This window comes from Miniopterus schreibersii (assembly GCF_964146895.1).
Source record: "Miniopterus schreibersii genome assembly, chromosome: 3".
Taxonomy (NCBI): Eukaryota; Metazoa; Chordata; class Mammalia; order Chiroptera; family Miniopteridae; genus Miniopterus; species Miniopterus schreibersii.
In genome coordinates this window covers 27,438,188-27,452,488 of record NC_138103.1, presented here as the reverse complement: position 1 = coordinate 27,452,488, position 14,301 = coordinate 27,438,188, and the positions used below count along the sequence as shown (strand labels likewise).

The 14,301-nt window shown below is 36.0% G+C and overlaps 1 protein-coding gene across 10 annotated transcripts in view; it reads left to right on the top strand.

Moving 5' to 3' along the window:
• Positions 1-14,301, top strand: part of GTF2I (general transcription factor IIi) — a 102,057-nt gene that overhangs the window by 24,047 nt on the left and 63,709 nt on the right. For all 10 annotated transcript variants that reach the window (XM_081132073.1, XM_081132076.1, XM_081132079.1 and 7 more), the window contains 6 exons: positions 3,643-3,781; positions 6,519-6,653; positions 7,669-7,852; positions 8,031-8,059; positions 12,382-12,436; positions 12,949-12,992. In XM_081132073.1, coding sequence (XP_080988199.1) covers positions 3,643-3,781; positions 6,519-6,653; positions 7,669-7,852; positions 8,031-8,059; positions 12,382-12,436; positions 12,949-12,992 — 586 coding nt within the window. The remainder of the gene's footprint in view (positions 1-3,642; positions 3,782-6,518; positions 6,654-7,668; positions 7,853-8,030; positions 8,060-12,381; positions 12,437-12,948; positions 12,993-14,301) is intronic.

The following is a 14,301-nucleotide window of genomic DNA, read 5'->3' as shown; positions in this document are numbered from 1 at the left end:
ATAATTATAGCAAACTATTAGTACAATTTGCTTATCATGTTTTTATGGATATGTAATTGGAAACCTACTATTTGAGCTCATAGATTTAAAAAGCACCAGGTTTAGGCATTTTTTGACACATTGAAATTAAATATTGTAAGTAGGAGGAAGCTATGTATTTTCTCTGTTAAGTGTTGACTAGTATTACATAGTGTTTAACCTCACAGGTCTCAGTATGACGTAGTTTGTAGATTCTTTTTTGTTTTCCTATTAGGGCAATTCTTTTCTGTTTTTTTTGTTGTTGGTTTATTTTTTTTTAATTTATCGATTTCAGAGAGAGGAAGGGAGAGGGAAAGAGAGAGTTGAAACGTCAATGATGAGAGAGTCATTGATCTGCTTCCTCCTGCATGACTCCCACTGGGGATCAATCCTGCAACCTGGGCTTGTGCCCTGACTGGGAATCGAACCAAGATCTCCTGGATCCTAGGTTGATGCTCAGCTGCTGAGCCACGCCTCGCCAGGCCTTTTCTGTTTTCTACTATTTAAGAATTTTAAAAAATTATCTCCTTAAAGAAAGAAATTTTAGCCCAGCTGGCATGGCTCAGCGGTTAAGCATCAACCTATGACCCAGGAGGTCATGGTTTGATTTCCAGTCAGGACACATGCCCGGGTTGCGGGCTCAATCCCCGTGGGGGTTGTGCAGGAGCCAGCTGATCAATGACTCTCTTATCATTGATGTTTCTATCTCTCCCTCCCCTTCCTCTCTCTGAAATCAATAAAGATATATTTTTAAAAAATAAAATTTTAGAATGGTTAGTGACTATGTTATTTTCTGAAAGCAATTTATTTCTGTCTTGTGATCATAAAAGCAGCCAAATTTGTGCCTTAATGTTAGATGTTAATTTAGAAATTAAATCCTATTCTGTTGATAATAAAATATTTTCTTCCCTACTAATCTGTACATGGAATAACGTAGAATACCTTTATAGTTTTCTCATCTTGGGTGTACTTGACGAGTCTCGGCCTTTATTACCTCCTCACCGGCAGGAGTAGGAGTGCTTCTCCTGATGTACCTAGTTGTACATTATGAAGTGTAATGATAGGTGCATAGGTGACTTTATCCTTCCCTTGGCCTGTGGGTTTCTTTGATCTAATCCTTAGATAGTACATGAACCTTGCTTTGCTGTTTCATAAATACCGCCTTTGGTGACAGTGTTGTCCAGCTAAGAGGGTGGATAGTGCAACAAAAATGTACTGTCATTTATCACAAGGTAAGTAAATATACTGTTACAGGTGAGCAGCCAAAGTGCATCTCATATAAATGCAGTGAAACAAAATTATATTACAGCGTGATTCTTCCTACTGGAAACAACTTTTGGCTCACAGGTCAGAAATTCTCTACTGTGGCTTTATTATAGTTCAAAAATTTCTGATCATTACTGTAGGTGTAACATTATTTATTCAAGATAATGTTTTAAAGTTATATTATGCAAGTAATTTCCATTTAAGAAATTAGAGGTTGGTTATTGTATAAATCAAAGAGAAATGGAGGAAAGCTGTAGTTTTCAACAAATGAGAACATAGGCTATTTGACAAAAAGACAAAAAAAATTTTAAGTCTTTATCATGTACCAAGTTAAATTCTAGATAATTCTAGATAAGTAAAAATAAAAAATAGTTACATTAAGCCCTGCCCAGTGATGCTCAGTGTTTAGAGTGTTGGTTGGTGCACCGAAGAGTTTCAGGTTCGATTCCCAGTCAAGGGCACATACCTTGGTTGCTGGTTCAGTCCCTGGCCCTGGCGCATGTGGGAGGCAACCAATTGATGTGACTCTCTCACATTGATGTTTCTCTCTCTTTCTCTCTCCCCCTCCCCGCTTTCCTCCCCCTCCATCCCTCTCTTCCACTCTCTCTAAAAAGCAATGGAAAAAATATTCTCTGGTGAGGATTAAAAAAAAAGTTATATTAAGACAAATTTAAAAAACAGAAAAAATATGGAATTTTGTATTTAATTCTGTAAGCAGCTTTCTATGCCTAAAATCAGCAAGGTATTTTTATGCAGCAATGGAGAAACACTACTAACACAGTAGAAAAATAAGCAAAGGATATGCTAATTCACAGAAAAATGTCTAAGGTAAATATTCTTTCATTTTAATACCAATCAGTACGTTATTGACTATACTAAGCACCCTTTTAAAATGTTTCTGGAAAAGTCGTACAGTACCTTGCTAGGCAGAATGTTGTGAGTTTGCTCTTTTAGAAGTACAAATGGGAGTGTAACCTGAAAGAGCCTTACTTTCTAATTTTTAGTAGATTTTTGAGAACCTTAAAAGTACTTGCTTTTATAGTCATAGTTTTCCACATCTCTGACTCTCTTCTGAGAAAGTCATGCAAAATACACATAAATATTTTAATTATTATTTCGATGTTATTTTCAGGAGTGATAATTGGAATCACCAACATTTTCAGTAAGGTTAGCGTGAAATGAATTGTTGTATATCCATAATATGGAATATTATGTTATGTACTCTGTTAAGATTTTAAAGACTATTTCTTTTATTTTATTAAAAAAACACACACCTTTATTGATTGAGAGAGAGAGGAAGGGAGAGGGAGAGAGATAGAAACATCAGTGATGAGGGAGAGTCATTGATTGGCTGCCTCCTGCACGCCCCCCACTGGGGATCGAACCTGCAACCATCTGGGCATGTACCTTGACCAGGAATCAAACCATGATCTCCTGGATCAAAGGTCGATGCTCAGTTGCTGAGCCACACTGGCTGGGCTTAAAGACTATTTAATCTCATAGAAATATACTTAGTAAAAGTCGTTCTTAGTAAAAGTATTACACCTAAAAGGGATTCCAGTTGTGTATGCATATGGAGATACTTCTGGAGGCAGGATTATGTAGTGGATGTTGTGCTATGGCTTCCAGACCCCTCTGTAGACTGCTGGCACTAATCGCCTCAGCTAATGTGTATGTTAGAGGATCCCTTGCCCAAGATCTCTCTCCTTCTTTGGGGAGGGCCATTCTCCCTCTGCCGAACCCTGCTCCCCTCACACTTGACAGATATTGTTGAGAGTACTTCCCAGTAAGCCTATGTGCATATCTGAGTCTATTTTTTGGGAATTCGGCCTATAATAGATTACAAGGAATCTCTGCTTTTTTCCTCCTAAATTCTGTGTTTTCTTCTGTTTAAAATCAGGGTTAAAAACTAATTTCAGCCCTGGCTGGTCTGGCTCAGTAGTTAGAGAGTGTCGGCCTGAGGACTGAAGGGTCCTGGGTTTGATTCCCAGTCAAGGGCACATACCTCAATCCGTGGTTGGGGCATGTGTGGGAGGCAACCAGTTGATGTGTCTTTGTCACATCGATGTTTCTTTCTTTCTGTCCCCCCATTCCCTTTTTTCTCTCCCCTTCACTCTCTCTAAAAAACCAATGGGAAAAATATCCTTAGGTGAGGATTAAAAAAAAATTATTCAAAAAGAGAGGTACACTAGAAAAAAATGGGGGCTCTTCATTTTTGTATATAAAGGCCAGAAACTAGGAACTTTGTTTCCAGATTATGTATTAAGACAGTTTAAGTGATAAGATTTTTTATTCATCCAGCAGAAGCAGTGCTTTTAAATTATATCTGTATATAACACCTCATTGTTTCTATTTCAGTGTAAAGAACTGGCCAAGTCCAAGGCAGAAGTGGCCTGCATTGCAGTGTATGAAACAGACGTGTTTGTTGTTGGAACTGAGAGAGGACGTGCTTTTGTTAACACCAGAAAGGATTTTCAGAAAGATTTCGTGAAATACTGTGAGTATTGTATTTTTATCTTTTGTATTTCATAATATTAAACCTAAATATTTATGCATCAACACATGTCATGTTGTTACACTAAAGGAGAATGAGATTTTTTACTAAAAAAAATACTCCGAAATGTCCATGGAGACATTTCAAAATGCTTAAAATGAATCACTGACATGGTAATATATAAGGGTAAATACTGAAGAGTTTAAGAAAATGATAAATGTTTATTGTACTCTGTTCCTTGCTTGGCATTACTCTGAACTGGTGAAACACATTAAAAAGAAGGTAAATTTTGAATTGATTGAAAATTCTTATTCAAATAAGCAGTTCTTTCTTGATAGAAAATAGGTGTGGCCCTGGCCGGTGTGGCTGAATTGGTTGAGTCCCATGCACCGAAAGGTCACTGGTTGGATTCCTGTTCAGGGCACATGTCCAGGTTGCAGTTGATGTTGATGTTTCTATCTCTCTCTCCCTCTCCCTTCGTCTCTTTAAAAATTAATAAAAACATGTTTTTTATTTTTATTTTTTTGTTAATGCTCACCCAAGAATATTTTTTCCATTGATTTTTCTTTACAGAGAGTGGAAGGGAGGGAGGGAGTGGGAGGGATAGAGAGAGAGAGAGAAACATTGATGTGTGAGAGATGTGAGGCAACATTGACTGGTTGCCTCCCACGTGTGCCCTGATGGGATGGGGATCGAGCCCGAAACAGGTACATGCCCTTGACTGGGAATTGATCCTGTGCCCCTTCAGTCTGGGGGTTGACGCTCTGACCACTGAGTTAAACCGGCCAGGGCCCAGCTGCAGTCTTTTAAACTTTATGGTAGTAATCTATTTCTAATTTTTTTCATTTAATATCATTTTGAGAATTTTTGAGAATTTGATTATGTTTGTGTATTTTTTATACTAATGTTGCTTTTGTTATGTTTATATTAGCTGCCGTCTGTCCAATGAATACTATAATCCCACTGGCAGCTGCATTTATATTCCTGTTCCTTGTACTGCCTTGCTTATGTTGTTCTCCAGTGGTAAGAATTAAGCATTAGGGGAATTGTCCTCAGTTGCAAATTGTAGTCCCTGTCTATTAGTATTTACACTTTCTTTTTGTTAACACTAATTTGAAACCATGGAGAAGAATAATCTTTGGATAGAATTCTTGGGTACCTAATATTTTTCTAAATTATTTTGCAGATAAGGCTTAATAAAGAAGCCTAATCAATAGGTTTGTGAGTCAGTTTCAGAAAATTTGGGGGAGAATTCTAAGCTCTTTTCTAGGGTTTAGAAAAGTACAAGAAATAATATTATGTGAATCACTCATGTAACAAAATTTTTTAGTTATGACATTGGTAAAAAGTAAGAAGTGAAATTCATTTTAGTGGTTATGTTTAAACCTGACACATCTAAAATATTATCATTCGACGTGTAATCAATATAAACATTATTAATGGGATAATTTGCATATTACTTTTTGTGCTAAGTCTTCAAAATCCTCACCGAAGGATATGTGTTTTTTTAATTGATTTTAGAGAGAGAAAAAGGGAGAGAGAGAGACATTAATTGGTTGCCTCCCGTATGCCCCCTGACTGGAGATGGAACCCACAATCTTAAGTATGTGCCCTGACCTGGAATCAAATCCACAACCCTTTTGGTGTACAGGGGCAATACTCCAATCAACTGAACCCACCTGCCAGGGCTTAAAACACATCTTAATTTGGACTGTCACGTTTCAAGTGCTCAGTAGCCACAGGTGTCTAGTGGCTGTTGTGTTTGGACTTTGGAAGCCTTAGAATATTTTTTATGTTGATAATCTTTCCTTTTTTAAGTTTGTAGCTAATAAAGTAACTCTTAAGGTATCTTTTCTTTTTCAAACTGGTAGCTGCCCATCTGCCCTAGCTGGTTTGGCTCCGTGGTTAGAGTGTTAGCCCACAGACCGAAGGGTCCTGGGTTCGATTCTGGCCAAGGGCAGGTATCTCGGTTGCATGCTTGGCCTCTGTTCAGGGTGTGTACAAGAGACAACCAATCATTGTGTCTTCTCTCACATGAATATTTGCTCTCTCTCTCCCCCTTCCACTCTTAAAAAAAGAAATAAATACTAGTGGCTGCCCTGGCCGGAGAGCATCATCCAGATAAGCCAGGGTTGATGGTTTCTATCTCCTGTCAAGGCACATACAAGAAGCAACCAATGAATGCATAAATAGGTGTAACAACAAATCAGTGTTTTTCTCTCTCTCTCACCTCCTCTCCTTTTCTCTCTCTAAAATCAATAAAAAAGATAGAAATAGAAAGATTAAAGTAGTAATTTGTAGGATTTTTAGTGATAGCTGTACTTATTTCAGAGGTGGTCATCATTTCTTATTATTTTTATTCAAGTCATTTATGTTGTGTAGCTTTTTATTTTTTATTTAAAAAAAATATGTATGGAAGGGAGAGAGAGGAAGAGAGAGAGAAACCCCAAAGATGAGAGAGAGTCATTTATTGGCTGCCTCTTGCACGCCCCGACTGGGGATCGAGCCCGCAACCCAGGTATGTGCCCTGACCAGGAATCGAACCGTGATCTCCCAGATCATAGGTTGAGGCTCAACCACCGGCTGGGCCAGCTTTTTATTTTTAAAATTTTCCCTTTTCCCTTTCTGTCTTTATATAGTACATCATATAAATGTTAGAATATAGGAAAAAATACTCTTACTAAAAGTTGATATTAAGATAATGGATACAGGCCTTTGTATATCATTAATTATTTTACAGGTGTTGAAGAAGAAGAAAAGGCTGCAGAGATGCATAAAATGAAATCTACAACTCAAGCAAATCGGATGAGTGTAGATGCTGTAGAGATTGAAACACTCAGAAAAACAGTTGAGGACTATTTCTGCTTTTGCTATGGTAAAGTTGTACACTTGAATTTTCTAAAAGATACATTATGTAATTGAGTTTTCTAAAAGGTAGATTTAACATACAAAACACTTTCACAAATTGAATGACTTAATTTCTAAATATTGGGTTAACATTAGGAACAACCTTGTTTTCTATTTGCATTTTGAAGGAACCCAGAAACAACTATAGCTATTAGAGCTAGGTGGGTTTTTTTTTTAGAGCAGGTTTAGATTTATAGCAAAATTAAGAGGCAGGTACAGAGATTTCTCATCTATCCCTTGCCCTCACATGCATAGCCTTTTACTATCAGTATCTCCCACCAGAGAACCTGCCTCAGCACACCATAATCATCCAGAGAGAATTGTTTATTTTTGACATTTGTGCCAATTTCCGGAAAGACTATGTTTGCTAATCAAATTATGCGGTAAACAAAGCTCTTTTAAGAAAAAAATGGTCAGAGGGGAAAGATATAGATTACGCTGGGTTTAACGTAAAATTCAACTCTGGGGAATGGCGTTTCTAGCATCTGTGGGTTCATTGCCTTGTACACACTGACAGCCTGACAGAATACAGTCATTTGTAAATGTTGATTGTGTCTGTCTAATACATTTTCAATGAGAATATTAACCCAAAATTGCTTATTTTATGGTAACAGTTGGACTTGTCAGGCTTCCATGGTCTGAGGCTGAATTGATAGGGAAAGATTGTATTATACCAGAGTGGGACCATCATGAAGAAAGAGAATAGTGCAAGAAACCGGCCATTGTTCCTATTCTTTTGTATATGTTTTATATAAATATCTTACGTACTTTCATTTTGGCCCTTTGCATTCGTTTTAGGTTTAAAATTTCTGCTAACATGGGAATAGGGCCCTATAGTACTTCAAAGTAGTTTTGAAATCAGGTATTACAAGATAGCATGAATGCCATTTGTTGAGCCATGATTAAACTGATGGTTTAGTTTTTTAATCTTAACATATAATTATGTTTATTTTCTTTCTACCTCACCTCACCACTAACTCCAGGGAAAGCTTTAGGAAAATCAACAGTGGTGCCTGTTCCATACGAGAAGATGCTACGAGATCAGTCAGCTGTGGTAGTGCAGGGGCTTCCAGAAGGAGTTGCCTTTAAACACCCTGAGAACTATGATCTTGCAACCCTGAAATGGATTTTGGAGAACAAAGCAGGGATTTCATTTATCATTAAGAGGTAAAGTACTTTTCTTCCTTGCCCACCACCAACAGTTTATTTATATAAAATTGAATATTCAGTTTATTTTAATATACTTTAAAAATCCATGCTTACTGTAGAAGTCACTTAAGTTATGCTTCACAGCAATTTTGGTTTGCGTGTTCATGTATAGTTTTTTTGTTTTTTCTTAATGCAGACCTTTCCTAGAGCCAAAGAAGCACCTAGGTAAGTGATTGCTTTGCTTACATGATAGCTGGATGGGTTTCTAAACCTGTTTTGCCAAGTTTAATTCATTATAATGATTTCTCTTTTACTTCCTTTGAGAATATGATATAAGACATTTTGGAGTAGGGTACTATGGTATTTATATAAACCAATGAAAAGTCTGAGCTGATAAAGTAGACTTGTTTTCAGCTCTGCTTCCTCCTTTATGATGTGTATACAAGGTTTTATGTTTGCAATATGTATGGTCATATACTGGATGTGCTCTAATTTCCCAGAATTATGAGTATGATTTAATTTACCTGATGTTTATAGACCAGGGATGGAATTATTAGGTACAGGATTGGGTAGGGAGGGGATACATAACTCTGTGTACATATTAAAGTTTTTGAATGCCAGTAGTCTAATGGAAAGGATAAAAAGTTTATAATGTCACCACAGCAAGAACATAAGGTACACAGGAGTGGTTAGAGAAGATACTGTGGAAGTTTGTTGGAGGAAGGATTTTTTCATAGCCCAGAAAGGCTTTTGTGAGGAAGAGCAAAGTAAGATGGGCCCTTGAAGAAATGAGGGAGGAGTTCAACAGGATTTTCTTTTGGGAAATCGAACCCTTCTATTTGAAGGGAAAAGTGATATTTAGAAGACTAGTACTCTTTGGAGCCAGGTTTATTTGAGACTTTTGAAAGTTAATAACCAGTATCATTGGCAACTTCTTAACTAATGCAAGAATGAAAGGACAATAATGTATACATGCCCAAATGTGTTTCGTTTTCTTTTAAATAACCTTCATTTTATTTTCACCATGATGAAATGATTCATTTTTTTAGAAGCTTTATTGAGGCATAATTGACATGCCATGAAATTAACCAGTTTTAAGTATAATTCAGTGAATTTTGGAAAATATACTATTAAAAACTTAAAAAGAGTTTTACAAGCATTGCCACAATCTAATTTTAGAATATTTTCATTATCTCCATTTGTTATTTCTTGAACGTTATTAAATGAAATTCACAGCATGTATCCTTTTGAGATTAGCTTTTTTCACTCAGCATAATTCATTTGAGATTCATCCGGGTTGTTGAGTATATCAATAGTTTTATTCTTTTTTTTTTTTTTTTTAAATATATCTTTATTGATTTCAGACAGAGGAAAGGAGAGGGAGAGAGAGAGATAGAAACATCAATGATAAGAGAGTCATTGATCAGCTGCCTCCTGCACGCTCCCCGACTGGGGGATCAAGCCCGCAACCCGAGCATGTGCCCTGACCAAGAATCGAACCCCGACCGCCTGGATCCTAGGTCAATGCTCAACCGCTGAGCCACGCCCAGCCGGGCAATAGTTTTATTCTTTTTATTGCTGAACATTAAGTATTCCATTGTATGAACATACCACCCATTTATCCATTCATCATTTGATGGACATTAAGAATTTTCCCACTTGGCTATTATTAACAATAATACTATGAATATAATTTAAAAAGTTTTTATCTGTAAACATACTTGAATTTTTCTTGGATATTTATACCTAGGAGTGGAAATGCTGGGTCATAGTATAATTTTTCATTTAACTAAGAAAGTGCCAAACTTATTTCCAAAGCGGCTACACCATTATGTTTTTATTAGCATCACTTGAGGGTTCAAGTTTCTCTACATCCCTTTGGTTTTTGCCATTTTAATGGATGTGAAATGGTATTTCATTGTGGTTTTGGTTTGTGTATCAGTAATTACTAAAGTTGAGTATCTTTTCATGTGCTTATTGGCCATTCATGTATATTCTTTGGAGAAATGTTTATTCAGATTCATTCCCCATGTTTTAATTGGATTATTATTATTTTTATTATTGAGTTGTAAGAGTTCTTTATATATTCTCCCTATAAATATTTTCACTGGTTCTATAGGTTACCTTTTCACTTGCTTGATAATGTTCTTTGAGGAACAACAGTTTTTAATTTTTATCAAGTTCATTTTACTCTTTTATCATTTGTGCTTTTGATGTCATTATCTAAGAAATTGTTGCCTAACTCTAAGGTCATGGAAGTTTGTTATGTTTTCTTCTGTTAAGTTTTATAGCTTTAGTTCTTACATTTAGATCTGCTTTCAATTTTTTTTTTTTTTTTAAATATACCTTTATTGATTTCAGAGAGGAAAGGAGAGGGAGAGAGAGAGATAGAAATATCAATGATGAGAGAGTCATTGATCGAGCCCGCAACTCGGGCATGTGCCCTGACCGGGAATCGAACCCCAATTGCCTGGATCCTAGGTCGACGCTCACTCAACTGCTGAGCCACGGCCAGCCGGGCTGCTTTCAATTTTGAGATAATTTTGGTATATGGTGCATGGTAAGGGTATAAATTCATATTCCAATTGTGTTTGCACAATTTGATAAAAAGACTATCCTTTCATCCAGATTACTTTGGCATCTTTGTTAAAAGTTAGTTGACTCTGAGTGTTTATTTCTGGACTTTCTACATGGTGAATCATACTGTGTATGATTCAAGACAGTTTACCTCTTTGCATCTGAATACTTTTTATTTCTTAATTTTGTTGCTTGTATTAGAATATCCAATACAGTATTTCACCTTGTCCTAGATATTAACTGGGAAGCATTCAGGCTTTCACCATTATGATGTAGCTATTGTTTTTCTTGTATGTGTTCTTTTTAAGACTGAGAAAGAAAAGATTTCTTTGTCCCGTTTAAATTAAAATTCCGATATTTTCATGATCAGTATTTTATCCCTTAACTAGATTGGCCTTGGTCAGCTATTTGTATTTTGTGAAATATTTTATTCTAGAAACTTGTTTTGAAATGTTGGGGGGTGGTCATTAGTTAATGAATATTTCTATAGGGTGTTTTATAATGAGTGGTCCTAGTGGATGGGTTTGTATGACTTGGCTTCTTGCCACACCAACTCTCAAAGTAATTGAAATGTTGCAATTTTAATGGGCTTACATTTTCCACTTTCAAAAAATTTAACAGCTTTATTGAGATATAATTTATGTCCAGTAAACCACACAGATTATTGATTTCAGAGAGAGGAAGGGAGAGGGAGAGAGAGAGAGAGAGAAACATCAATAATGAGAGAGTCATTATTGGTCAGCTATCTCCTGCACTTCCCCCAACTGGGGATTAGTTGGGGATTGAGCCTGCAACCTGGGCATGTGCCATGACTTGGAATTAAACCATGTTCTCCTGGATCCTAGGTCAATGCTCAACCACTGAGCCACACCCGGCCAGGCAAGCTACACACATTTAAAGTGTACAATTTGATAAGTTTTGACACTGTGAAACTATCACTACAGTTAAGATTGTGGACACATCTTTCATCCCAAAGTTTCCTTACACCCCTTGGTAATTCTTTCATCTGCTCCTTTCAGCCCTTGTCCCAAGGCAACCACTGAGCGACAACTCTAGATTTGTTTGCATGTTCTAGATTTTTTTATATAATTGGAGTCATGTAGTATGTTCTCTTTTTTTATCTGACTTCTTATTTTGAGACTTATCCATATTGTTTTATGTATCAATAGTTAATTTTTTTATCGCTGAGTAGCATTCCGTTGTATTGGTACATTACAATTTGTTTACTCATTCACCTGTCCATGAAAATTTGAGTTTCCATTACTCGGCTATTATAAAGTGCTATGATACTTGATTGCAAGTCTTTATGCGGGCATATATTTTCATCCTCTTTGGTAAATACATAATGTTGGCATTAGATCATATGATAGTGATACATTAAACTTTTTAAGAAACCGCCAGACTTTTTTTACGTGATTGTTTCATTCTCACTAGCAGTGTATGACACTACATTTTTATCAGTATTTTGAGGAGTCAGTCTTTCTCTTTCTTTTTCTTTTTGCAAACATAAAATTCACAATGTTAAAGTGTCCAATTCATTGGGTTTTAGTATATTTACAAGACGTACGACTATCATTGCTATAGAAATCCAGAACATTTTCATCACCCTAAGAAGAAACCATGTACCTGTCAGCAGTCCCTGTTTTTCAGTTCGTCAGAGCCAGGTTTGCTCTTAGTAGAAATCTTTATCATCAGTCGAGTTTTTATCTACATTAGTAGAGTAATAGTATATTGCTGTATTTGTTTCACTGATAAAAATAGTTTTTTCATTAAAGGGAGGGTGCTGTGGGTGAGGGGATAAAAACTGTTAGGTGATTGTCATCCCTTTTTATAAACATGCAGTACTCATTCTAGTATGACCCAGGGCTGTGAACTCCTCTTCCAGTTCATTCATATGTAGAACCTTTGGGAATATTAGTTATATTTGAAGTGTTAGAAGAACCTAAATCTAACTTTTTTTGTACATACAGGTGGTCGCGTGATGGTAACAGATACTGAAAGGTCAATGCTATCTCCAGGTGGAAGGTAAAACATTTCATTAGTACTAATAAACTTGCACACCTCACCAGGTTTTAGTTTTTAGGTTATTGAGGTATTAGAATATTAAAAAGGCCTATGTCACACATTTTGAAGTTTAATAAGCAATTTAATCACTTGGGGATCCTTTGAAAATGTAGCTTTTGACTTACTAGTTCTGAATGACAGTAGTTCCTGGGTGAAACTGATGTGATTGATGATCACATTGTAGATAGTGAGGCCTTATAGTAAAGTGGAATTTGAAAGTTAATTTGCTACTCTATATTAATGTATATTGTTACTACTCCCCCTTCCCCAAAAAATTTGATTGGAATTACAGTACCAAATTTAGTTGACAAGTCATGTTTATGCAAGAAAAAATATGTAAATTTTAAAGTTGAGTCAGTTTTACATTCAGCTTGCTCAGGTGAGTGATTTTATACTCAGATCTAGTGCGTTTGAATGCCAGGTGAGTGGTTCTCACCAGTGTTTAGCTTCATCAGGTTTCCTTTTCTTTTCAGTTGTGGCCCTATCAAAGTGAAAACTGAACCCACAGAAGACTCTGGTATGTACTAGTGCTTTTAAAATCAATTATGAAATTTAAGTAAGGAAGCCTTTAATTTAGTAGGTTATATTTTGACTCATTACTACTGTTTTGATGAGAAGTGGACCAATTTATTTCAGTGGTGACATTATTTGTTAATGTTTGCATATGATACAAAACCCCAAAAGACAATTTTTTGATAAACGGTAGCTAGAAGTTTGTTGCTAATTACACATTTATAGACAAAATTTTATTAATAGTTGTTACCCCCAGTTATACAGGAATAATAGTGTAAAATGTCAGCTAGCTCTACCATGCTTTTTACAAAAATCAATATAATGCTCTCTTATTCTCCTTTTCTCTTTGCATACCCATTTTTTACTCTCCAGGGAAACTGTTTTTAACTCTAAGCTTTTTTGCTATTTTATTCCTTATTTTTAAATGTTACTTTTATAATGTTAGTTCATATAGATTTTTTTGGATAGCTTTATTGAGATATCGTTTATATGTTGCAGAATTTACCTTAATCTTAAGTGTATAATTTAGTGATGTTGAGTAGGTATATAGAGTTTTGCAGTGTTCACCACCATCTAATTTTAGAACATTTCCATCACCCCAGCTAGAAATATAGTTCCCATTTTCAGTCACTCCCTGTACTCATCACTATATCAGGTTTTATAGACATTTTAATACAAGTGGAATAAACAATACGTAATGTTTTACATTTTGCTTCTTTTATTCTGCCTTACGTTTTGAGACTCATCTTCAAAAAATGTAGTGTTTAAGTAGTTCATACCTGAATGTTACTCCATTGTACGACTTTACTACCATTTTTTAACCCATGTACTAGTTTGGTAGACACCTATATTGTTTTCATTATGTTGTTTTGAACACCACTGCTATGAACATCCACATATGTGTCTTTGTGTGGAAATATGTCTTTGTTTCTCTTGGGTAGATACCTAGGAGTGAATTGCTGTTTCTGTGGTAATTCTGTGCTTAACTTGAGCTACTGACAAACTGTTTTCCCAAGTGGCTGCACCATTTTATGTTTTTAGCAGCAGTGTAGGAGGGTTTCAGTTTCTCCATATCTTGGTCAGCACTTGTTATTGTCTGTCCTTTTTGATTATAGCTGTCCTAGTGGATGTTTCTTTTCTTTTTTTGCTCTTAAATAGACATTTTATTTTTAGAGCAGTTTTAGTTTCACAGCAAAATTGGACAGAAAGTACAGAGCGTATCCATATACACACGTGCACAGCCTCCCCCCCATTAGCATCCCATGTTGGAGTGGTACCTTTGTTCACCGTGATGAACCTGCCTTGACACATCA